The 25,013-nt window shown below is 48.1% G+C and overlaps 2 protein-coding genes across 5 annotated transcripts in view; one reads left to right on the forward strand and one right to left on the reverse strand.

Annotated features, from left to right (window-relative positions):
- Positions 1–383: 383 nt before the first annotated feature.
- On the forward strand, positions 384–8,090 carry CCNI2 (cyclin I family member 2). Of its 3 annotated transcripts, none has more exons than XM_052689955.1 (7): positions 384–566; positions 1,599–1,748; positions 2,214–2,348; positions 3,364–3,438; positions 4,588–4,728; positions 5,736–5,966; positions 6,652–8,090. In XM_052689955.1, the coding sequence occupies exons 2-7, from the start codon at positions 1,635–1,637 to the stop codon at positions 7,057–7,059; spliced, it is 1,104 nt and encodes a 367-aa protein (XP_052545915.1). In that variant the 5' UTR covers positions 384–566; positions 1,599–1,634; the 3' UTR covers positions 7,060–8,090. The 3 variants fall into 3 exon arrangements, with proteins under 3 accessions (XP_052545915.1, XP_052545917.1, XP_052545916.1); XM_052689957.1 differs by having other exon boundaries at positions 1,602–1,748; XM_052689956.1 differs by lacking the exon at positions 384–566 and having other exon boundaries at positions 932–1,748.
- Positions 8,091–8,483: 393 nt separating this feature from the next.
- SEPTIN8 (septin 8) overlaps positions 8,484–25,013 on the reverse strand; it is a 35,094-nt gene continuing 18,564 nt past the window's right edge. Inside the window, exons 5-10 of one of the 2 annotated variants that reach the window (XM_052689959.1) lie at positions 20,920–21,081; positions 19,271–19,367; positions 18,745–18,913; positions 18,390–18,522; positions 17,605–17,795; positions 8,484–11,796 (exon numbers count right to left, since the gene is read on the reverse strand). In XM_052689959.1, coding sequence (XP_052545919.1) covers positions 11,742–11,796; positions 17,605–17,795; positions 18,390–18,522; positions 18,745–18,913; positions 19,271–19,367; positions 20,920–21,081 — 807 coding nt within the window. In that variant the 3' untranslated portion in view covers positions 8,484–11,741. Of the gene's footprint in view, positions 11,797–12,539; positions 15,185–17,604; positions 17,796–18,389; positions 18,523–18,744; positions 18,914–19,270; positions 19,368–20,919; positions 21,082–25,013 lie in introns of those variants that run through there. The other variant, XM_052689958.1, reaches the window with a different exon arrangement.

The raw sequence follows: 25,013 nt of genomic DNA on the forward strand, positions 1-25,013 counted from the left end.
GGAGGGACAAAGCCGCGGCGTGAGGCGGGGCGTCGCCACGGGAACCACGGGACGGGGCGGTGGAGGGCGCGTGATGGAACCCGGCGCGATGATCGCCCCGCGGGGTTCCGGCCGCGCTCCGGGCCGACACGGCTGCAGCGCCGCACTCCCTCACAGATCCGTCCGTTTCTCCATACGTTCCTCACACACGCAGTTATTTGTGTAGACTCCCAGTGCAAAAGCACAGACCGTCAGCGAGGAGCAGGGCCCGGCTGCCACGAGGGCTCCTCCGCTCCGCGACCGGAACCGCGATGAACGGGGCTGCGGCAGCGGCGTACCCGGGAAGGGACGGGCGCGACGCGGGGCTGTGCCGAAGTCAGCCCGTCACCCCACGGCAGAGCGCCGCCTCGAGAGCGGAGCCGTGACGGCGGAGCGCCTTCGCTCCCGTTACGCGGCGCTCCGGGCCCGGCTGTGCGCAGCCGCGGAGGTTGAGGGCGGTGCGGCCGCTCCTGACGGAGTCGTCGCTGCTCTCGGCTCCGTGCCCGGCCGCCCACGAAGTCCCTTCGCAGCGCGACCCGTCCGGGCGGGTAAGGACTGGGAGCGGGCGGGGGATGCTGCCGGTCGGGGCTCTCCGTGCTGCGGGGAAAGAAAGGCAGGAACGGGGCGGATCGGTGCGATTGTATGGGACGGTCGCGGTTAAGATGTAGGGGAGCCTCGAGTGAACTCTTTCCCTCCAGCTACAAAAAGAGAAACTTCAGAGCATCGACCCGCTCGGATAAATCTTACGCGGTTGGTCGCTTTGCTGCAACGATCCGGGCTGTCGGGCGTTCGTGAGACGCTGCCAAAGCCGTGCGGTGAAACGCTCACATCGCAGATCTGCAGCTTTAGAAATCAACAGTTTCCAGAGGATTCACTCAGTTTAGGGCGATTGGAGGCACGAAGCCACGAGCCCTCATCCACCACTGCACAGATAGAGTAAAGCAGAAGCTCTAGATCTAACATCTTTTTTTTCTGCTGTTAGCAAGACACTGAAATACAAGTATTGAAATGCTCCATCTCAGGTTCTCACTGCCCTTTAGATGGGAGCATTCAGATACCTTTATTTCACGTGTACATGCATAGCTTGAAGAGTGCTGCTTCTATAGTGTTGTGCCTTCAACAGCAACAGGAAGATTGAATTGTTTCAAGGAAAAATGTTCATTGGGAGTTCAGTCCTAAGAACAACAATATTGGAGATTTTTTTTTTTTTGCAGAAACAATAGACCTGTATTTGCCAGAAACTCAAAATCAGCTGACAGTGGGTTGCAACTTAATAGCTCTACGAAGGGACAGCTGAATGGAGTGCTATGTACTCCCAACCTGAGATGACCAGAGGAAGCCTTTGTATGGCCCAGAGGTGGAAAAAAAACAAGCTGCAGTTTAGCTCTCAGACATTTTTCCTTCCATCATCAGTTTCCTCAGGATGGATGATAGAGTTGTTTTTGCTCATCAGCACACAAACAAACTACATGGCTGCCCCTGACTTAGTTCTCAGCATTGGAAAGGCAGCACGAGAGGAAACCATACCTAGCACAAGGAGGTGGTACATTGCTTTATAATTCTTTCCTTGGTTTTGGCAGCAGCTCCCGCCTGGGAAACTGGCTCAAGGAGTTACTATGAAGTGCCCTGGACCTCCACAGACCCCAAGGCTTGCCTGCTTCCTGGAAAATGCCTTAGTCAGAGAGGCTAGGATTTGGAAAGTGCCCGTTTTCCAGAACCTTACCCTGAAGGTATTCTCCCTCATTCTCTTTAGCACCTTAAGGCATCTCCCTGCAGACATGCAGTGCTGGTCCTGCCATCCTGACCCACCTGAATGCAAAAGTCATCCTGCATGGATGAATCTTAAGGAATAGAGGGGGAGGTGGGTCTGTGTTTGTTTTGTTTGACACCATATTAATACCCCATGTAAAACGAGTTTAGAGTTGCTTTGCATTTTGCTTTGACTCAGGTAGTTTGGGGAAGCCTGATGGAGCAGGCAAGAGCTGTGCAACATGGATGAGTGCTTTAAACTGCTACAACAATTTGCCCTTTCCCTCTCTTTGTAGACAGCCAAAAGCAGTATCTTCATTTCAAGCCTGGAGACATCTGAAATGTTAATTAGAGCACTTAGAATAATTGGAGTTTTCCTTTGGAGATATGTTAACGAAATCATCAAAGTGCTAAGTATACTTTTTTTCCTGCTTTCTTCCCCTCAGGGTACAGACATCTCTCCCTCGTGTTATGAGAAAACCATACTCTGGATTGCAGAAATAAGCTCTCAGTTCCAGTTTCACTCTGAAACTTTTGCTTTATCTATCAGCATCCTTAACCGGTTGTTAGCATCAGTAAAGGTAAAGAATCTCTTCCAGCTTTTTATCTGTTTATATTACTGGTTGCAGATGTATAACCTGATTACATCCTCTTTACGCAAAAGAAGCACTGTATTTGGCAGCAGACTTAGGGAGCAGCCAGGGTCTTTTCTGGGGAATACATACCTATTGTAACCATCAAAAAGATCAACTAATCAACAAAAGATCAACTAATGCAATAGAAAAAAATGTTATAAAAGAAGGACTACTCACCTGTTTCTGAAGATTGAGGCTCACAGGGGAAACTCCACAAAGGAGGGATCTCCAGAAAGAGATCCTTCCCCAGTGGCAGTCAGCCCTTAAATGAGGTCTAAGAGAGGTGCAGCCAGCCTCCACCCCTTCCTATCACACAGCTGAATTGCCTTCACCTGTGCTCCCAGGGCTGACCTGGTCCTTTCCCAGGTGCTCCATCAGTGGTGCAGGCAGCGACTCAACAGTTCCCATATGCCTATGAACCTGAGTGTTTGCTGAGGTTTTACTGATTCACTGTCCACAGTAGAAGTCTGTGTGACTTTGGAGTCCAAAAGCTGTGATAAGCATAAAGAGTTCATCATCATCTGGCTGCCTCTGTTAAACAGAAGGCGTTATCGCATTGAATGCTGTAGGCTCGAAACCATTGCTTTTAACAAAACTGTGAGGCCAACTTCTGACATTGAAGCAACAATAAAGTTACGTGCCTTGCAACTCTTAATTCTGCTTGACAAAAGCATAGTATTATCTCAGGTAAGAGGAGGAAGAACACCACCTTGTAGATAGTGTGACATTGTGTGGTCTGAGACTGTGAGATACGTGAATAACAGCAAGACCAAAAAGAGGACTTGTTGAACTTCAGATTTCCTTGCTGTTTCTGGCTTCAAGTGAATCTTGCTGCAGCTGAACTGATTCCAAAGCAGCTGCCACTGAAATGAAAATTTGAAACTTGTGCATGTGCAGTAGAATGACAGTTATTTCCCCCAAGATGTTATCTTTGTTACTCAGTGTTGTCTTCTCCCTTCAGGGTCGACTGAAATATCTTCAGTGCATAGCAATTTCCTGCCTTGTCCTTGCAGCAAAAACCAACGAAGAAGATGAGGTCTGTACACTTGTCAGTTTAAATACTCTAAATCCATCTTTTCAAGTTGTTTGCATTTCCAGGTCTTTCATCAACTTGGGCATAATGAGGAAGTGTAAATTTGTTTACCCTGCATAGCCCCAAAGGGGTGGCAGTAACATTTTCAGTCCCGTTTCCTCAGCATGAGTAAGAGTTGGTCCTTCATCCTTCAAGGTCACTGTGAAGTAATGAACGTATTCCCCTGCTGCACTTAAACCTCTCCTCATCAGAATTCACAGCTCGCAATAAAGCTTGATCTAGTGACAGCCAAGACACATGTGCACAGCTTTGTGTGCATGTAATTCTGTTGTGAAGGGTCCTGGGAGGATAGGGTAGGCAAGACAGAACAGAGATTCTTTAGAGGAGATTTCAGATAGATGAGTTTGCTTCAATTCAAAACCAGTTACTGAACTGGGTGAGGAAATGACTCAGGTCTGCACCTCAAGGTGAACATGTAAAATCAGCAAGTACCCATGTAAGTGTGAGATCACAAGGGATAATTATCCAGTGCACATAGCTGAAAGCCGTCATGGCACACAGTTCTCCAGACACTGACAGACATGAGCCAAATAGACCTTGAAAAGCATTTCAGATTCTGTTTCTCCTCTTTCCTTCGTTCTGTTTTGAAAAGGAACAGGAAACTTAGGAGTTGCAGGCAATTCTTTTAATGAACTGCTCCTGTAGTGAAATGCTCTTCATAGGCCTTCTTAGGGTGCATCACGATGAGGTTATTCTTCTTTTCCCCTCAGCTAAAAAGGAGAAGCTGAGCCAATGACCACAGGAAACGAGACAACCACGAAAGTCTCTGTAAAACTGGAAACCTTCTCCTTGCCCATCAGGGGAGCAAAGCTAACGAGGTAGCAGGGAACGTGCCTCGCAGTGCAGCACGCAGGTGGCTCACAGCATCGCTCCTGCTGTAGGGCTGGGTTCACTGCCAGCTGCCCTGGGAGGAGGACGGCCTGCCTGTGTTTAGAATGGGAATTTTCTAAGTGGTCTCCTGAATGAGCATCCTGCTTTGTGCTTCGGGATGAGCACAGAGTTTTCAGAGCACAGCACAGAGAAACGCACACAGCACTGTGTAAGAAGTTGGCTTCTTTATTATTTTTTAACTCCTTTAATTTTTTTTAACAGGTAATACCATCGGTGAAGACGCTTGCAGTGCAGAGTGGCTGTAAACGCTCTCCAGCTGAGATCTTGAGAATGGAAAGGATTATACTAGATAAGCTTCACTGGGATCTTTACACAGCAACACCAATGGATTTCTTACACATTGTAAGCACTATGTTTTGCAATTCTGTTTTGTTTAAAGAAACAACTTCTTATCAAATGAGACTAGAAAACACAGATGTGCACACATCACACATCCTTCCCAAGAAGCTTTGTCAACTACCAGTTCTTAGCTATCTGCAAGTCTTTTGAAGAATGTTATGGTGATTATGCATTTTTTAATTTACTGCTATTTAAAACCTTTCATTTTGCTCAAAAAAATCTACTCCCATCTTTAAAGGACAACTAAAATGGACATTAAAAAGATTCTCATAATGCACAACTATACGTCATTTTAATTTTTTTTAAATACACACTGCAAAAATATTTCTAACTATTTCCATTCTATTAATACTGTACATAGAAAGCTATCAGTTTTGCTACATTTCATATACAGGTTTTTCAAACCACTTTCCTTTTCATCCCACTGATACTTCACCCTGGTTTTATGCAATTAGACCCCAATGTGGCACTTAGTTCACGTCGCAGTTACTAAATACTCAATAGAAATGATTAAACTTTGTCTTCAAGAAACGATCATGTGCTAGTAAGGCAAAAATCATATGATACAAACATCCCGGAACCCTTTCATAAGATTATGTGCAAATATTAAGCCATCTTAGGCTGCTGATTGTAAAAACTGCCTTTCTTCTTGTTTCCTCAGTAAATTCAGAGTACAGTCATTATTACTGGTTTTACTCTCTTCACATGTGCTGGTCTGAACTGAATCTCCTAGATAGCAATCTGGATAAAGTAGAAACCCCAGAAATTATTAGGAAACACAGACCTTTACATTCATTATAAGCTCAAAAAACAGTTTGGTGGCTGGCAAGTACAAACACAAAAAAAAAGAGGGGCAGGGACAGGGGGGACACCCTCTAGGCCTCCTGATATGAGATGAAATTAAGTCTGTACGTCTGGTTGATAACATATGAAAACATATAAAGTTCACTGACCTCTGCTTTTTTAAATTTTTTTCTAATATATATATATATTTTTTCTCTTCTCTCCAGTTCCATGCCATGGTGGTGTCCAACTGGCCCCATCTACTAAACGGGCTGCCTCAGACGAATCCTTCTCGCCACGTTGCATTCTTGACCAAACAGCTACAGCACTGTATGGCTTGCCACCAACTAGTGCAGTTTAAGGGCTCCACATTGGCTTTGGTGATCATCACCTTAGAGCTGGAGAGGCAGACTCCTGATTGGTTTCCTGTTATTACTGATCTGCTAAAAAAAGCACAGGTAGGAGTCAAAATGGCCTTTGGTCACGATATCTTGAGGCCAAGACACTGGCAGATTAATAAAGCACGTGTATTTGCAACCCACGTTGCACTTTCTCACATTTCTGAGAAGCCTGTGTCCATGTTCTACCTTTGTTAGTGCTACCTTTGGCTGACTTTTCAGAGGCTTCCAAAAGAGCTTGGCCACAGATAGCTCAGCTCCCTGCCTCCCAACTGAAGCCTGAAGACTTCTAAGAGCAGTTACTTTAAGTATCATCAGTTTCACTTTTAATGATACATACAAGAAGCAAGCTCTGCTTTGTTAAAACTTTTCCCCAGTTTCATAAAACACTTTGCTTCTAAGAAAGTACACTTAGAAGGCAAATGACCCAGGTTGGCAGCTTACCGTCAACTCATCAGCTTGACTATTTGACATAACCTGGCTATCTGCTGTCCTTCTTGGCTGTTGTAGCCTCCTAAAAAGAGAGGGAGTGCTTGCCTGCCTTTTGTGTATTAGTTTAGGAGCTCCTGACTAAATGTTTTGCATCAGGGCCAATGTGCATATTGCTGTTATGCATCAGCTGAGGTATCTGGAATAGCCTGTCCCTAAGATCCCCCCAATTACACAGCTGCTAGAACAGAAGCCAGAGGAGAGAATAATTTTGTATGAATTTACCAAAACAAAATAATTCTTACTTTCTTTACAGGTAACTAGCACTGAATTCACACACTGCAAAGAGCTCGTGGATCAAGAGCTAATGCACTTAGAGCCATCCAATGCCATTTATGTTTTTTGTCCCATCACTCAAGCCATCCAGGGCGATACTGAGGCCAAGTTTCCCTGCTATTACCCTTCTGAACTGAAGGATTCTCATCAAGTGAGGCTGCAGGTCGCTGCAAGGCAGCCAGTTTCAGCAGCTGTCATGTCTGCTACAGCCCAAATCTCTGATGGCACCATGGAGACAGATGAATACTACGATGGATTCAGATACCTGTACAGTGAGCACAGGGGAGCAGATGGTGGCAGGGGGCACATGGGTGGCTTGTGCCCTCAGCTGAGGTCTGGAGGATGCAGCTCCCCATGTCCTCCCCTCCAGCCACCTGGAAGGGAATAGTGGAGACCATCCTGCCTTGGAAGCAGTATTTCAGTACTGGTAGGTCCCAGCAAACAGGACAGTGAACACAACAGAGCAAGAGTGCTGCTGTGTTTTTCAGAGGACAATGATGAAATGGTGTTATTCTCCTATGCTTTATCTTTTCTAAGTAGTGTGCTCCACTTCTAACACCATGTAAATACAGAAAGCTGGGGAGAGGAGGGACTGGGTCACAGTCCTACAACTCAGGGATCAGTGTGGCAGAAGGCTACAAGCTGTGCCACGGAGCACCAAATGTCTCAGCTTATGAGTCCTCAGATGGGAGGATTTATTTGATTTAATAGTGAAAAGGCCATGAGCCAAACCATCTAGTTTTTGTTAAAGCCTTACCGTGGATCCAAGTTTTGGGCTCCATTCTGGGTAAAAGCCACTAAAGACTCATTCCAGGTTCCTACAAGCTGTGGGAAATTGCTTATCTGCAGTCAGCACTGCAGACCTCACTGACCAGTTTGGGCCATTCAGGGTGCTATTTCTTCTGCCTTAAGACTAGACAAGCAAAACGCCTTCAACTATTTTCTCACCACTATGAGGCAAAGCAGTTTTACAAACTACATAGGCCAGTTTAAGCCTCTGTTGCACTTTTAAAACCAGCCTTAGGCATTCTTTGAAGATATATGAGAAATTTTTCCTTGCTATTTGTTTTAAACAATAGGGCCAGCATTTTCATGTGTTGGTTGCACTAGTTTGAAAGTGCAATCCAGAGCATACTGTATGAACAAAAATACCATACCTGCAAGTCACAGAACAGGGAAGGTCTTCAGACAGAGCATCACAGGCTAAATGCTGAGCAGGTGTCTTAGTTAGTGATACAGGATAAATAAATAGGAACAGGGATAAGATAGGAGCAAGGAAATCCTCGTGCTGCTTTACAGATGCACTCTTCAGTGCAGGAACAAAGTTTCTTTCCTTTGCTCCTCACCTTACCTTGAAGAAGAGGGATTCCTGAACCACAAGCATTGCAGGAGTGATGTCCTGAGCAGCTCTGTTAACAGATAAAGCTTTCCAAAGTTTTACATTTAAATTTTGCCACAGCTAGCGCTTGGAAATGAATAAACTTTGTATGTGTGCAAGGCAAAAGTCAAGTTTTCCTCTTAAACTGCAAAAAAAGCACAGCAGAAAGGTTCTAGAAATAAATATTTAGTATTGGAGATGTGGTGCAAATGATGTGTGAGCAGATGGCACTCAAATCAGTGCCGAGAGCAAAGCAGGTTCCATGAGGCAAACTGCAGGTACTGCTGATGGAGTGCTGAGCTGCAGGGGGCTGCGCAGCTCACAGGAAGGCTCTGCTCACCCTCGTAGCCCAGACACGGTTTACAAGGTGTCCCAGAGGCAGAGGCATTCTTATGACACGTTATTTATTAAACCTACCTATGGACTGTAGGGAAGCTTTTTTGTGTGTGTGGCAGGGCTCTTTTCTGCAGCACTGTGCCACTTTCCTTTTCTATCACAAGCTGTGACTGAAATGCCTGACTTTGGGAGGAGGCAAGTTGTCTTTTGTAGTTATTTCCAATAAAATACAGCTTCAATCTCATGTCCTCAGTGTGCTCCATGATGAGCCCAGCCAAAGCTGATGCTCACAGAGGTCCCTGCAGGAAGTGGGGCTGCGTGCCTCGTTCTGCTTTTCCTCCTGTCTCTTTTTCTGCCCTATCTCGTGAATCTTCACCAGCTGCATTAACCAGTGCAAATGTCAGCAGAAGAATTCTGCACGCAGTGATTTCCATGCTGTGCCCTCATAGCACAACAGTTCCTACCCAATGTTTCGCCTCCCCAGCACTGAGCCTCTATCTGTAGTTTCTCACCTGTAAGGTGAATGACATTGCAAACCATCAACAAACTTGCTTTTCAAAACCTCTGCAATCAATAATGAGCAGCATTCAAAAGCACACAGTAATGGGGCAACATCGGAAAGATGAAGGCAGCGCTGAGCGGCCCAGCAGAATCCCATGTTCCCACAGGGATGCAGGATGCCACACTGGAATGGGAACAGTAAAGCTGGAGCCTGCCTGCTCTGCAGCACGCACCGCTTCTCTGGTAGCACAGATCATTTCTGCACACCTCTGCCAGTGTTGAGTTACAATAAGGGAACTTACACACATGGTTTGTCCTCAGCAGGTTGAAAGCATTGCTTGGTAACTCCCTGTACCTCTTACCTTTGTGTTGCTGACATTGTTCAGAACTGAACTTCCTGCCTTGAAGAAACCACAAACCTCAAGAACAAGCTGCAGTTGCAACAGGATCATTCTTGCTACGTACCCTTCTTTCTGGGAGAGCCAAGTCCAAGGCTGGGAGCACCTCCCCGCAGTCTTTCTGCACAAGGTATTGGTAACAAGACCAACACAGCATGCATCCAGCCAATAAAAGCTTGTGGCCTTCCTAACCCGTTTCAATCAACAGGAGCTTGGACAGTGCACTGCTGAGAGCAGGTTAGCATCCCAGGTGAGGAACAATTCAGGAACAGATGTCTGTTGTTGTTGCCTTAATTCAGGCCAGATTTCCAAATGCCTGATGATTAATGATACCTTGCAAAGCTGCATTTGCACCGAAAACCACCTGCAGCAAGAACCCAAGGAACTGTTTGGTCCTACAGGAAGTTTCCCATGGATACCAGTGCTGCCCATAGGGGCTCAGATTCAGAATCAGAACCAAAACGTAAATATGAACCAAACATTAAATGAGAAACAGAGAAGCAATTCAGAATCATCCCCAGCTGCTGCCACATCTCTCCTTCATAAAACACCATGGAAAAAGCCATGTCACAGCTGGAGCGAGCCGTGCCAGAACAGCTGCATTTAGCAATAAAGCTGCCTTACTTCAAAGCAGCAGCACCAGATGCCTTAGATGACAAACCTGACTTGTTATCACTGCTTATGGTGGGTGGGTAACAATCTAAGTGTTCATTTATTACAGCTGCTCAAATGAAAACAACTCTTATGGTGGCAGAATGGATCAAGATAAAGGAAAACAGCGGAGAGATTGCCTCTGCAGCATCTGTGTGTAGGGTGTGCTTTTTGCTGATTAGCTGTACCATTTTAAATTCAGTTTAAAGAGTACTTACGGTTCGATTCCTTAAGAATGCAGAAAAGTACACTTAAGTGATGCTTTAAGTCCTGGCAGGTCTCTGCAACTCCCCCTCCTTATGCAACATTAATCCCATTTGTGACCAAGCCACGGTCACTGCAATCAGATCAGAGCATTCCACTGCACAGCTCAGCCCAGTGGTCACAGACTGCTCCAGCTCTCCTCCTGCCCAGCGTGGGGCACAGAGCCGATGCTGGATGCAGCCAGCAGAAAAGCACTCCTAGCTCTGGATCTGCAGCCGCTGCAAGGGCATCTGGAGGTGACTGCCGTGCACAGGGTGTGCTGAGGACAGGAGCTCAGTCCTGCTCACGACAGCCAGCACCTGTACACCAGCCTGTCCCAGCCAATGCAGGTGGTGATGAAGCCAGCTCAGGGGAAGTCCTGCTGGGCTCCGTCACACCAGAGGCAGAGCCACCAGCCCTTGGGTAGCATTGCCCAGTGTGTGGTGGTGGTGGTGAGGGCTGGGAGCGTCTTCTGGCCTACAAAGGACCAAGTTATGGCCAGTCCTGCAGCCCGGCCAGGCACGAGGTGGCAGTGAGAAGGGGCAGCGGTGAAGGCTGAACACGTGGACATAGCACTGTGCTCCTCCAGTGAATGTAAGCAGTGTACAAAACGTGTTTAACAGATGTTTGTTAAACAAGTCAGTTCTGTTTTTATTAAACCCAACCTCGGTACAAGCAGGTCAGTCCTGAGATTCCTTTACAGGTTTGTTTAAAATGAAAAGGAACTGGGGCCACCCTGGTCCTGTGTGACGCCAGACCTGGGCAGGAGCACTGTGCTTTTTTATTTGTTTCAACAAGTGTTTGTGTAAAAAAGAAACTCAGTGCATCATAAACACAGGAGTCGCAGCCCAGGCTCCAGCTTTGAACTGCTTCCCCTTCATGAGGAGGTCACAGCGAGCTCTGTCCCTTAAGATGGCTCTGTGCTCACCCAGCATCCCCAGCCCAAGGGCAGGAGCAGAGCTGGGCAGGTGCCTGCAGCACGGAGCGCTGGAAAGGGCTGACACTGAGGCATGGGGGGCACAGCCCCAGTAACACTGAAACTGGGGGTCAGGGATTTGGGTTATAACACCTGTAAGTCTACAGAACAAAGCTGCCGAAAAGTTATTGCTTATTGTTCAGAAATGTTAGACTCCAGCAGTAGTGTTAAAGGTCGGTCAGAGGTTCTGGAGTGACATCCCAAGCCAGACAAGGAGAGGAACAAACCAAATCCCACTGCAGCAGCAGCTCAAGCAGCACGCTGAGCGCTTCTCCACCAACCCAACTTTGTTCCTCTCCCCTGGGAAGTTCAGTCACAGTGTTAAATGCTACGGCTGGGCCCTCACCCAGAGGTCAGTGTTTGGTTTCAGTGTAAGCCATGCATCAGCCATAATTAGCAGGTTATCTTTTGGCAAATACCTTGGATTTCAACTTTATCAAGAGACCTGATCAAGCAAACTTTTCCCAATCAATCAGTGTATCTTAGTCCTTGCTACACAATCTCTTCTGTGCAATATATTGCAAGCTTAAAGGTGAAAGCACCAATTAATTTCTTCTGCATGAGATGTTTTGGCCTTAATAAATCTTCTAATTAACATATCTTCCTGTTGTTATGGAGTATGCGCTGGGAAGACTAAAAAAGCTACAGAAAGAACAAAAGAGAATCATATTTAAGCGCCAGATCACATTAAGTACAGACAGGTTGAAGTACAAATCTGATGCACGCTGCTGGACAAACCTCCATCAGCAGCACCACCTGGGCAGCACTCATCAGCCAAGCTGTATGGTTGGGGTTCAGGTTGGCCTTCAGTGCAGCACTGGCCTCAGCCCAGCAGCAAATAAAACCCAGAGAGGCTGAGCTGAGCTCCTCAGGCAGCAAGGTCCCACAGAGCTGACACCAAATGGGGCTGTGAGCAGAGCTCCATCAGCCATCATCCCCCAAAAGAGAACCCCAGGCTGAAGCTGTGCTCTTTTCCTGGCCATATAAAAGGACAGTGAGGTGTTTCTCTGAAAAGGCCCATCCTGCTCCTATTCTGTTATGGGGAGATACCATCCAGACACCATCTGTAGGCTGTGCTTTGATCAACTGCTCGGCGTCATTACATCCCCAAAAACACTGGTAGGTACACAAATCCCACAGAGGAGAACTTAAAGACAGCTTTGGCTCAAGGAGGGACTGCATTTGGATCGACGCCTTAGGACTTCCCTCTGGGTCAGGGATCGTGTGTGATGTAGAAGTTGGTTCATCGTATTTCTGAGTGTTCCCAAAGTCCATAAGACCTGAGATCTGGGAACACCTTCTGTGCTTTACACATTGCTATTTCACAGATGTCAACCAGACAGCACAGGAAACGCACTGCTCAAATAAACGACACCACAAAAAACTCAAAATACATGTGAGATTTAATAAAAGAAAAGAAAAAAAAAATAATTACAAAGTGAGCGGAAAGAACTGAAAGTCAAAAAAAAAAAAAAAAGAAAGAAAGAAAGGCAAAATCACCCAACACATTTGGAATGGCAAAGCAAATGGCTGCAGTGCTCAGAGTGCACCCCTCCCTGCTCCGAGCAGGCAGACTGCAGAGCTCACAGCCCCACAGGCACCTCTTAGCTTAGGAAGCACACAGTGAGGATGGTGGTCAACGTTTAAACAGTAACAGTTTTTTCCCCATTAATGCCAACGTGGTACAGAGAAATGTATGAGATGGCTGAAAGAAGTGCAACTGAATGGCTCCCATCCTGGAGGGCGGTCCTGCCATGTGCTCTGCTTGCGGGAGGGGAGGTTCAGGCTGCACTGAGATCAGCATCGCAACGCATTCACAACTCGTTAAATAAAAATAAGATGCAGAACTGCTCTATAGGCCACGTGTTTAAATCCTGCCTCAGCCAAGAAGGGAAAACCACGTACTTGGAGTGCAAGACAGCAAAACATGAGCTCTGCTGTGAGACTCTGATGGTGACTGCCCCAAAGAGCAGATGGACCTGAGGTCAACAGACAGCTGCGAGGAAAGGGCCGTCCGTCACAGTAATGTCAGTGAATACAGAATCATCATCAACATATCATTATGTACATTCTGGATCTCTTCTCCAGGGAAAGCTGGGATTTCTCCGCAGTGCCACGGGTCAGCAGGCTCCTACACCTCTGTTGCTATTATCGGTTCCCTAACTATCTCTCATCCTGAGGAAAAAGGATTTATGATTTCTGCAGCCAGGGGAGAAAGAAAGTATTTGCATAGATCTTATTGGCTGCAGCACAAGATCAGGAAAAAAACATTGAGTGGAAAAGAGTGGCAAGGTTTGCAGTGTGGTCAGAGCTCTGTTCCAGGCCTCGGGAGCATCGGCCCTGAGAAGCAGAACAGCTCCAGCACAGCTCTGCTCACACAGGCAATTAGCACACCAGAGCTTCTCTCATTAGCAATAATCAAAATTGTGCCTCTGATTCGCTGCATGAGCAAACTGAGTCAATGGTGAGCTGGAGCTGTTCTGGATGTAACCATCGGTTGTGTTCTTTGTATGTTCTCTTAATAAAAACCACATCAGCTCTCTTGGTACGAGGGCTGCTCTACAAAACGCATCCCAGCAGCACAGCCTGGGCAGCCCCGTGCTCAGCCATCAGCTGATGCAGCCTGCGTGCATCTCCGCATTGGTCCACTCCAGAGGGCACTGTGAGAGGCTCTTTCACTCCAAGTCACACAAACAGGACTGGCAGTGCACCCAAAGAGAGGGACAACATCTGTACAAAAACAGTTTCACACCTGACCACATATTAAGGAAAAATGAAAGAGCTGCTTCAATGGGATACGCCTCATCCAGCATCGTGCCCTTCACACAGACCTGCACCTAGAGCCAGAGCTCAGCATAAGGATGGGACTTTAAGGAAAAATAATGAGAGGAATCCTCGAACATTAATGCCTAAACAGAAATGCACACACTCCCACCAAATACTCAGCCACAGCAGTGTTTGCTGGAACTCCAAGTACGCTGCAGGGCTGATATTTAATAGCTGTCCCATCTGCTGTCTGATGGAATTGGGTCCGACCCTTTTTCCATGAGAACACTGCTGTGTGCCTCCGTGCAGCTGTGTTCTGCCTATCACAAAGCAGTGAGATGGAGCAGAGTGCCATAAAAGCAGCACAGCTCACGGCCAGGGATCTCCTCAGCACGTGTGTGCTTACGGCTATTTCCCTTTTAACAACCACAAAGGAAAGATGCCTGCTTCAAGAGCTTTTCCAGGGCAGTGAATTGTGCTGCTAAGTGAGAAGTGCCACAGCTCCTGTAGCTCCACAGGACACAACACACACGTATGGAAAACCCTTCTATATAGAAATTCTAACTTCAGCGGTAAAGAAAATTCAAAACGTTGTCCCATGAGTTTTATTAACCACTCTCTCTTTCTATATATATATATATATATATGTATATATATTATAAATGAGGAAGAATATGTTTATAGAGAAATTCAGGATTAAAATATATAATTAGGGGAACAGGGGTGACTCGGACCAAGGTTCCCAGGGCGGAGGTTCTGAGCTCTGGGCTTTGCCCCTGTTCTAAACTTATTCAAATCCAGGCTTTTGTTAGAAAAATAAACCTTTTGGCATCCTTCACACCACTCCTCCCATCTGAGCACCTTCAGAGGGAGAGAAACAGTGGAGCGATGGCTCCAACAGTCCCCATAACCAACGACAATGAAATGAAATCTAGGGAGTGAGCATTCAGCTGCTGGGTGAGGGGAGCTCAGGCCAACTGCTGCGGGCACCTGACACACAGCTGCTGGGCTTAGGACAGGACGTCTCACTTTGGGGATGAGTTGATGTTGTTTAGAAGCATTTACACAGTAAGGTTACGTCCTCAAACACAGCACAGATCACAGCAAGTCGTGACACAGCAACCACTGGAGATGCTCGTGGTCTCTTTCGCTTTGGTCCACGCACACAATGTTATGAGAAGGGTCACGGGGTGGGGAACTCAAGCAACTTAAACACATGAAAGCACCAAGTCCACTCTTGGCCTGAAAGTCTGTGTGTGATTAACTGAAAGAAACAAAGCATAAAAAAAAAGCATGAATTAAAATTAGGAAAATTAAGCAAAAGCAAAATGTAGTGAAATGATTAACAAAAGAAAAGAAAAAAAGAGAGGGAAGGCCAAGCAGTGCTCTGGCATCACACCAAGGCTGCCACGAACAACACACCACAAAGCACCATCTGTTCAGCTGTGTGTGCACAGAGAATCTCAGCACAAACACGTTTGTTTCCTCTCCCCACCTGCAGTTCTGCTGTCTCCATTTCTCACTTATTCATGCTACTCAAACCCTGGGTTAAAGTACCAGAGGGGGCAAGAGGCTCAACCACCTTTCCTAAAAAAAATATATCAATCAAACCATAAAAGGAAAAAAAAAATAATAATAAAAAGCACTGAAAATGCCTCTTCCTACCCTGGAGCCCACAATCCCAGTCCCAGCAGCCCCACCAGCAGCACTGCGATGTGCCTCTGCTCACAGATGAGCAACACGCCAGTAAGGAAACCAGCAAGCACATGAGTGCTGCTCACCAAGGAGTGCATGCACCCATCACAATGTGTGAGGTCCTGTGGTCGCATCAAACCAACTCCTGGGCTGGGGCTGCACTCCCTGATGTGCTGCTTCCCAGCATGTGGCCAGATGGAGGGGGGACTGGGAAGGGGGCACCAGCAATGCAAGGCACTGGGGAGGAGCCTGGTCCTCAATTATTAGTTAACAATTTGGGCAGCAAGGCACTGGCAGCACTGCCCAGGGCTGTGGGTGCCCAGCGCAGCCTGGGAGTGAGGGCTTTGGGGTCCCTTCCAACCCAAGCATTCTAGAATTCTGTGGTTCTGTGATCTTCACAGTCCCTTCCAACCCAACCATTCTATGAATATTGTTATCCTGGATAACATATATCTGTGCTGCAGCACAGATGCCCACATTTGGAACCAGGCTGCAAACTCATCAACAATATATCTCCTATCCCAAACGGCTTCCTCTCCTGAACTTCTTAGCTCTATCCCCACTAACAGTGCAGTCCCACAGCTGGGCCCCAGATCTGCAGAGAACCCAGGGACAGGGACAGGGTGCCCTCACTCCTGGCAGCCCCACTGCCCCCAGCCCCATCACAGGGGCAGGCAGGGAGCAGAGCAGTGCTTGCAGTGTGCTGTGCACAGCAGGAAGCCTATTTCTGTTGCAGGCAGGAAGCTGCTGCATTTCCGCCAAGCAGCACAAAGAGCAGCACATGCTTGGAGTGCTCATGGCCACAGGTCAGACCTGGGTCCTGTTCTCAACCCCTCACTCCTATTGGAAGTCACTCAATATGACCCTACTTCCAGCAGAACGTTTTGCAAACTGCTTTGGGCGCTGCGTGTGAGGTTGGATGCACACAGAGCATACTGACAGGTCTGGAGACCCATTTTAACACCAACACACTTACATTCCAAGCAAATAAGTTAAATAACACATGCTGTTACCTTGCTAGGAAGAAACAAATGGCTCAGAGCCCCAGCACGACTCTGCTGCCAGGAGCTAACCAGGGCATCACTTCCCAGCCATCTCTTTCCTCTCACCAGGCTGTGACTGCACTGCCCTGCTGGGACCACACGCAGCTCTGACAGCAAATTAACTGTAAGTGCTGGAGGGACAAACTGAGTACCCTGCATGCCAGCTTGCCTCATCCTGTTCCTGCACAGTGCTCCTTGGGAACCAAAATGGCTGGGGGCCGGACAGCACCATCCCCATTTTTATTTTTAAAGATAAATCTTCTTTAAATAAACCTGTTTTCTCTATCATTATAACCAGGCAGCTGAGAGAGCATTATATTGCATGTCCCTCCTCCATACTCCTGCTGGCTTCAGCAATGTCAATTAACCTGCAGCTAGATAAGAATTCTACCTTTAGGGGAAAAGGGCTTTCTCAGTTATTCAGCACAAGCAGAACTCTGTCTTGGAGTCCTGCATCACATGGAGCCCTAATGAATTCTCTGTGTTTCTTCATTCTAACCTGTTTTGTTTCGCTTTTCACAGCTCTACCTCTAAAAATAAACAGCACTCCACAAAAAGAGGCCCTAAAGCCACAGAGCAGAGCAGGATGGGGCACCATGCCTGCAGGACATCACAGTTGTGCCAAGGCTGTCCCTGCTTCTCTCTGCTGGGGAGACAGTACAGCAATTTTCAGCTCCCTTCCTGCATCCAGCAGCTATGTGCTCCCATGGCTGCGTGCCCTGCAGGGCTCCAGGCCTTTAGAGAACAGCCCAGAACTGAGGAGCCACCCTGCAGCCAGCAGGGCTTCCCCTGGCACAGGTGGCCCCTTCACTCCTGCACTTTACACAAAGCCTGAAGGGTAAAATTTAGGTTCCAAAACCCTTTTTTCCTTATCTCTCAAAACGCTGCAGTCTGAGAGCTTGCCCCCTCCCAGAGGCAAAGGAGACACTCCAGTTTGGTCACTTACTTTTTCCTGTCTTTGTCCTTCTTCAGCGGCTGCTGTGAGGTAGCCTGCAAGGATTGGGACTGCAAAGTTTCCACCGCGACTTTCCGCCTGTTGAAGGCGTTCATCTCTTCCTCCAGCTCTCTCCTCTTTTCCTCCACCTTCCTTTTCTCTTCCTGGTGTATCCTTTTCAGGTGCTCAAACTTCTCATGCAGCTGCAGCAGACAGGCACTGTGAGCACTGCACCAGGCACGACCACCAGCCCCATAACCCCCCGCCCCCTGAGCCCCCCGCATATCTCAGTTCAGGGACTGAGGGCACAGTGGGATCCCACATTCCTGACCTTTGAGGTCCTTTTCAACCCAGGCCATTCTGTGATATGATGTGACCCTTCACTCCTTGGAAGATGGTCCATCTGTTTCCCCTTGCAGCACGGCAGCTGCCCATGGCCTCCCACCGACCGACCCCTGCGACTGTGCACCTCCAACCCGATGCTCACCAAACCATTTTGCACTGCCCTCTGCTCACCAAGCAGCAGCCTTGTCTCCTACGCACGGCACAGGGAGGGCAAGACTTCTGTTTCTGAAACATCTAAACCAGTGATGCTGCTCTGAAAGCACCACCGTGCACCCTTCCCTGAGCAGGGGAAGGTGTGTGTGTGAGTGTATATGTGTATGTGTGTGTGTTGCTTTGGCTGGCAAGGTCTACTAAGCATCTGCTCATGCATTCCAGGATTTGTGTGCTGCTGAGACCAGATCCTATGGCTGAGTGTATTTTGGGCTCCTCTCAGGGGTTTCTGGCACACTCACCTCTCTCTCCTTCTCCTTCAGCTCTGCCTCCGTCTCCTTGACTTTGTTAACAAACATTTGTCTCATTTCTTCCTCTTTCTTCTGGAGCTCACCCAAGAATTCTTTTCTTTTGGTCTCGTATGTTTCTTGCAGGCTGGGTAAGAAAGCAAACGGAATCTAGACTTTCTGAACAACACTGACTTAGGGGAAAAGGCATGCCTGCCTGCTTCATTAAGGACAAAGAAGCAGGGAAGGGAACAAGTTCAAATGCAAGGCTCATATCTTCCAGCCCAGCGTGGCAGATATCACCCACAAACCTCTGCTTTTCTTTGGGGTGCTGGTGCCCTACCACGATGGCAGATGTGAAGGCCCTCACCTGAAGGGCTGGCTGTCTGGGTCTGTGTCCTTGAAGCCCATCTCCTCCAGTTTGCACCTCCTGTACAGCTCGTAGTGGCGGGTGTGGGTCTGCTCCCGAAGATCCTCCATGTTGACTCGGATCAGCATTTCTCGCAGTTTCACAAAGTCACAGTGACTTTCATTCTCAACTGATTGAAAACAAGTGAGGAGTCAGCAAAACACACATGAGAGGGAGGAGTACTAATGCACATTCAGCCCAACTCCAGAGATTCCCCTCCCATGGATGTCTAGCTGCCATCTCCCATGGGATAACCAAGTTCTTTGGATACAGTGATTCCATGCCAGAGTGGGTGCAAGTCCAAGAATTGCTCAGACAACTTATTTCAGATGCTGGTGGTTATGGGAATTCAAAGGCAAGACTGGCCAACCCACACAATGCTGCATGGGACACATCCCCACCATGCAGCACAGCACACTTTCCTGCACACACTGGGAAGGGCAGAGCTGCAGGGTGCATGCATCTGTCCATGCAGGTGGCAGCTTACCTTGCACCACTCCCCACGGGTACTGCCGAGCTCTCACCAGCTTGTTCCCCACCTTCACCTCCTCTGTGCTGCCAACCACAGCAAAGGGCAGATGAGCCTGAAACAGAAGTGACAGCAGAGACTCAGGGCAACGGAGCTGTGAGGAGTTTGGAGCACACATCCTGTAGGGAGCAGCTGAGGGAACTGGAACGGTTCAGTCTGGAGAAGAGGCAGCTCAGGGGAGACCTCATCACTCCCTATGACCCCTGAAAGCAGGTGGTAGCAATAGGGGGTTGGCCTCTGTTCCTGGATAACAGCAATAGCATAAGAGGGGATGGCCCCAAGCTGCACATGGGGAAGTTCAGGTTGGGTATTGGGAATAATTTCTTCTCCAAAGAGAAGTCGGCTCTGGCACAGCTGCCCAGGGAGCGAGGAATCACCAGCCTGGGGGTGTTCATAATTGTGAGGATGTGGCACTGGGGGACGCAGTCAGTGGGCATGGTGGGGTTGGGGATCTGAGAAGTCTTTTCCAGCCTCAGTGATTCCAGGGCTCGGTCCTTGGGCCAACCTTGCGGAGGTCAGCTTAACATCCAGGTTGCCTTCATCCCAACCCAGGGTCTATCCAAAAACCTTTCCTCCGAAGCCCTCTACCTCCAACGCTCGGAGCAGTTTCCCCTCTGCCATAGCAGAGCAGCTTACTAGCAATGCTGGCTGGACTGAACTTAATGAGGAAATATTATGGGAACTCCAGGATCACTGCTGATCTGCCTCTCTCCATTTGTCAGGTTGCTCCCGCAGCTGCCATCTCTCTGTGTGCCAAGAGCAGGGAGCTCCCTGCCTCGCAGAAAACACAAGCAAAGACATCCACACACAGGCCGTTCCCTTCCAATGCCCACATACAACTGCTGTGCCACGTGCAGGATGCAACACGTGCTCTCTGAGGCTGCAAAGCACCAAAGGTTGCAAGGAATGGGGCACTCAAGGCAACAAGCACAGCCCTGCAGGGAGCCAGGGCCAGGCACACTGCTCTGTGGTACACCCACGAGGCTCAGGGCTGCAGCACATTTATCCCTCCCACATGTTTTATTTAGGAAACAAACAAACAAACACGAAAACACGTCAGCTGTCTCTATTCCACAAAAGGTAAAACTCTGAGCTGGGAGTAAAGCCAAATTCCTCAACTTGAAATTGGTTTTTCATATTCTTCCACCACATCTGAATTTGATCTTTGAGTTTAAAATAAGACAAAATGGAGTCTAACAGTTTTTCCTTCTTCAAATTGGGTTCTCTCTGCTTAGTGTCCTTAAGTGGAAGGATAACATAGATCTTAACTGTCAATTTCTTATTTGAAGTTCTTCCCTCCTCAAATGATAAGCAGCCTAAAAACAGATAAAATGAATTTTGAAGGAAGTATTTTTCAGAAATCCAATAAATCCAATTCTAGAGCCGAGATGAGCGTCTCCAGAGAGCCCACAGATATTAAATAAGAGCCACGTTTTAATTAATTCTGTATGCGACAGCCTCAGGCATCTGTCAGATCCACAGCTCGACTTTGAAACAGATTTAGCATCTGGACAATCCCAAGGAAACTTGCCTTTCAGACGAGTTTTTGCACAGCAGTTCAATGTGTCACAACTTCTGGAAGGCCTGCAGTTGGCAGCATTACTCACATTCATCACAGAGTTGATCTCAGCCACTGCTTCGTCGTCCGTGGGGAACTGATAGATCTGCACACCGTTGCTGACCAGCTCGCTCATAATCTTTATCTTAAACTTGTGCAACTCGCTCTTGGAGATGGTGTCTGCTTTGGCAATGATCGGGATAATGTTCACCTGGAGCAGAAGGAAGGACGAAGCAGAGGTGAGCAGCAGAGCTGGGCAGTGGGGGGAGCTGAGGTTGTGCCTGCGAGATGCAGCAGCACTGAACACCAGAGGGAAGAGTTTTCCACTCATTTGCCTACACGCCTTGCAGACAAACGGCAATAAATGCACCCAACCAGCAGATCAAAGCCTCTGCTCCTGCCTGTGTGTTTTGCTACACGCTTCAGCAGAGACAGAGCCATTATCACTGTCACATCTGCAGCCGTCACCCCGTCAGTGCTGGCTGTGCTGAACAGCTGCTTTGGAAGACAAGCGCAAAGATGAAACGCTGCAGCAAGACGGTGTGAAACCTTCCTGTGCTTAAGCAGAAAGAGCAAGAAGTCCACAGGTGCTTTCCAGCAGCGGCAGGAGCACTCACAGGGCCTCTATCAGAGCACTGCTGAGCCCACAGGAGCCACGCACAGCACTGCAAACCCAGCCTGAACAGCACCACGAGCCTGCCTGAATGGCAGCCAGACTCAGAGCAGCACAACTCAGGAATGCAGAGAAATGAAATGAGAAGAGAGATTTGCCATTTAACGTTTCCCCACAGCTCTTTGTCCTGCAGAAATCCACAGCAGCCATCTGCTCTCCAGTGAGTGCCCACTAAAATCAATGACCTTGCTTTCCAGCTACAGTTCTCTCTGCAGCTCAGTGCTTTTCCTTAAATCTTTCCTCCCCACTCTGGTTTAGCTCTCACTAAATATAAACATTTTTCCTTGTTCCAAAAGAAAATCTCCTTAACTTGCTGGCTGCCCCCAAACTATTTCCTGCCCACATCATGCCTGCAGCTGGACAGGAGGAGGCCCACATTCTCCTTTGGGCACAGTTTCAGGATGCCCTGGAGTCAGCAGCTGTGTTAACAGCTCAGATACCTGCCTGGGAACAGGGCACAAGAAGATGAAATCCTTACTTTCTCCCCAGCTACTGCTCTGGCCTCATTTACCAAAGACCTGAAAAGCACAGAGAACCAGGTCTGCTGGCCCCAGTCCACTCCTCAGCAGGAAGACGTCCCCATTACAAAGGTGAAGGGGCCATGCCCACAGCTGGTGCCTCACTGACCTGCTACCACATCGCACACAGCAGGCTCGGCTCGGGGCTCATCAGCTCCCATGCAGGAGCAGAAAGACACGGCCACACGCAGGGCTTTGTGCTCTGCAGTGTTTGCAGCCTTGCACGCTGATAAATGAGCACCACAGGCGATTTCAGTCTGTTCTCAGCTGGCCTAACTCATTGCCCCCTCTCCTCCCACGAGGCACCAGCTCAGCCCTGCTTGCAGCTCAGTGTGTCCTTCCCAGCAGCAGGCACAACTCAGAAAAGCTGTAACCCAACGATGGGTCAAGTCCCTTCTAACCAAGCTCCAAAAAGGGAAGTCCATCACTGTGTTCAAAACCCAAAAGGGCTCTGCAAGCTGCTGCATTTTCAGTAATCAATAGCCAACACCAACGCAAATGCCAACAATTAATTAACAGCAAAAGAACCTCAGTAAGCTCTGATTTTTTTCAGCTACATTTGTCCTGGATTATTCCATCTCTTCCTGACACAAATATGTGCAGCTGCCCTTCAGTAAGAAGGGAACCAGCAGGAACCTACCAGGACTACAGCCATACTGACTGTACCACCTCCTTCCAGCTCAAGTCCACCTTCCCAGGGCTGCTGTGACTTCCAGGGCACTGGAGTGTTTCTCTCCTTCCCTCTTCTTCCCTCACAAGTTCATTAATTTTATATGTAAGCACAAAATTACTGGGTTTTGATTTCATGCACATCTAGGGAGCCACAAGCTGGATCACCTTGGGTTGCAGGCAGAACCCCAGAGCAACGTCCTCATATCTCCTGGTGGAAGGATGCTATCCTCCATTTAAAAATCTAATATCAAAATCAATAAGTTAATTATTGGAATGTCAGCCAGCTGAATCAGACAGGCATGCAGAAGCTGCATGAAAACCAGTGCAGGTGCTCACAGTCTTTGCTGCAGATGGAATCTTTGAGCAGAGGAAGCGTGTTTCAGATGAGAAAGCGACCTCACAGGCACACATCACCTCCTTCTCACATCTCTCTGACCACAGAGCCGTTCCTCATCTCCAAAAATAAAACTTTCAAGAATGTAACCAAATAAGAATGATGAGAGAAAATATTTTTTCCCTAATATAGTATGACCATATGCATTTTTACTCTGTGAAATACAAAATGCAATTGGGTTTCCCCACCCCCCCCATCTCCAAAGTGTTCCCAAACGCAAGTCCCAACTAAACCAACAGCGAAATCCTGCCTTGGAAACCAAGCAGTAGATGCACAAAGTGGCCTGGAGCATCATTGCTGGCTGGTGAACCACCCAGGACATGTCAGCTCACGAAGGGCAATTAGCCACAGCTCATAACAACACACAGAAATGGAAACCATCCCGGGACAGCAAACAGGCAGCTGAGGGATGCCCAGGGCAGCACACTGTTATGCCATCGCTTTTCAGGGTAGGGCTGTAATTGGAAAATACATAGGGAAGCCCACCCCTGCCAGGGTGTACCTGCTTCCTATGTAGCAACCAGCCAGCTCCATCTACCTCAAACCATGCTGAAGATACTTCCAGTTCTCTGGATGTAATTCAATACCGCAGATAACAGCTGGCCATGAGCTCAGCCAATCGAATATTGTATTACAGTACAATGGAAGATTCTGTTTACAGAACAGCTTTGCCCAGAAGGGATTTTGTAAGCTCGAAGCAAGATGCATTACTGAAATCATGACAGATTCAGCAGCTTGCCCAACACCTGCTGCCATGCCGCTGGCATGCTAGAGCAAAGGTGTAACTGAAACAGAGTCCTGTGCAATCGCTGTTAAACCAGTCTCAAAAGGTGAGCCAGCACACCATGCTGCAAAGCAATGCCTCTGCTGTACCTTTTGCCTCCGTGTGCCCCACTCTTCCACTGTAAAACAAAGGCCACAGCCATGCAAAGCTCCCCAAGAAAGCAGGTTCAGGTTGCTCACACCACCGTGGATGTGAGTCAGCGTGCCTCGCCTCTCTGCTCCAACACAGAAAGCACTGCTGTTGCAGCTCCTGAGCAGAAACAAAGCTGTCTGGGGTTTGCTTACACCCAGCTCCACCCTGCACATATGCTGGCCTCTAAGAGCAAACAGTTCAGGTGCACTGGCAAGGGGCACAGCACTGTCAGTATTTTAGGGAATGTCTGGAACGCATCTCAAAGCCCCAGGATGACACTGATGGATTAATGCAACACACAGCCCTGACATGCACAAAAGACCAGTGGTCTCTATTTGCTTATTGTTATTTTGTATGCACCTGTGCAAGGCCAACATGCCATGAAAGTCAAGAAGTTCTTACCATGGTAAGCAGGGAGATGAGAGCAAATGGATAACGTGACTCAGAGATGACCACTGAAGTGGAACTTTAGGAATATAAAAAGCTTGTGTGCACACAAAGTTCCCATCTTTGCACAAGCACAAAGGATTTATTTTGGTACTATGCGAGGACCACATTAAAAGCAGCCACAGGGAGATGTGAAAAGGAGGGAATGCAGAACCAAAGGCAGAAAAAGGCTTTGTGGGACCACCAGCACCAAGGGGAATTGTGCAACTGCTTTCTTCCAAACATATTTCTGGTAACATGTCATGCTGGCACAACACCAAGAGACAGAGTTTATTAAGGGAAAGTTTTCAGATTCTTGATGAAGTCAGTGTAGCAGCCCCCATGGTTACCAGCAGGCCACTGTAATGGGAAGCCAGTGCCTGCTGTGGAGCAGGGCCAAGGAAAAGTAGGGCAGCTGCCCCGGGTGGTGAGGACGAGCAGCAGGGACTGCCAAGGGAGCTGTGCCCACCAGGAAAGTCCAATAGCGCTGCATGTGATCAACAGCCAGAGAAGAGCATGTTCCCTTCATACAATTCAGGGCAAC

Source organism: Tympanuchus pallidicinctus, unplaced genomic scaffold (genome assembly GCF_026119805.1).
Source record: "Tympanuchus pallidicinctus isolate F22 unplaced genomic scaffold, pur_lepc_1.0 scaffold25, whole genome shotgun sequence".
NCBI lineage: Eukaryota > Metazoa > Chordata > Aves > Galliformes > Phasianidae > Tympanuchus > Tympanuchus pallidicinctus.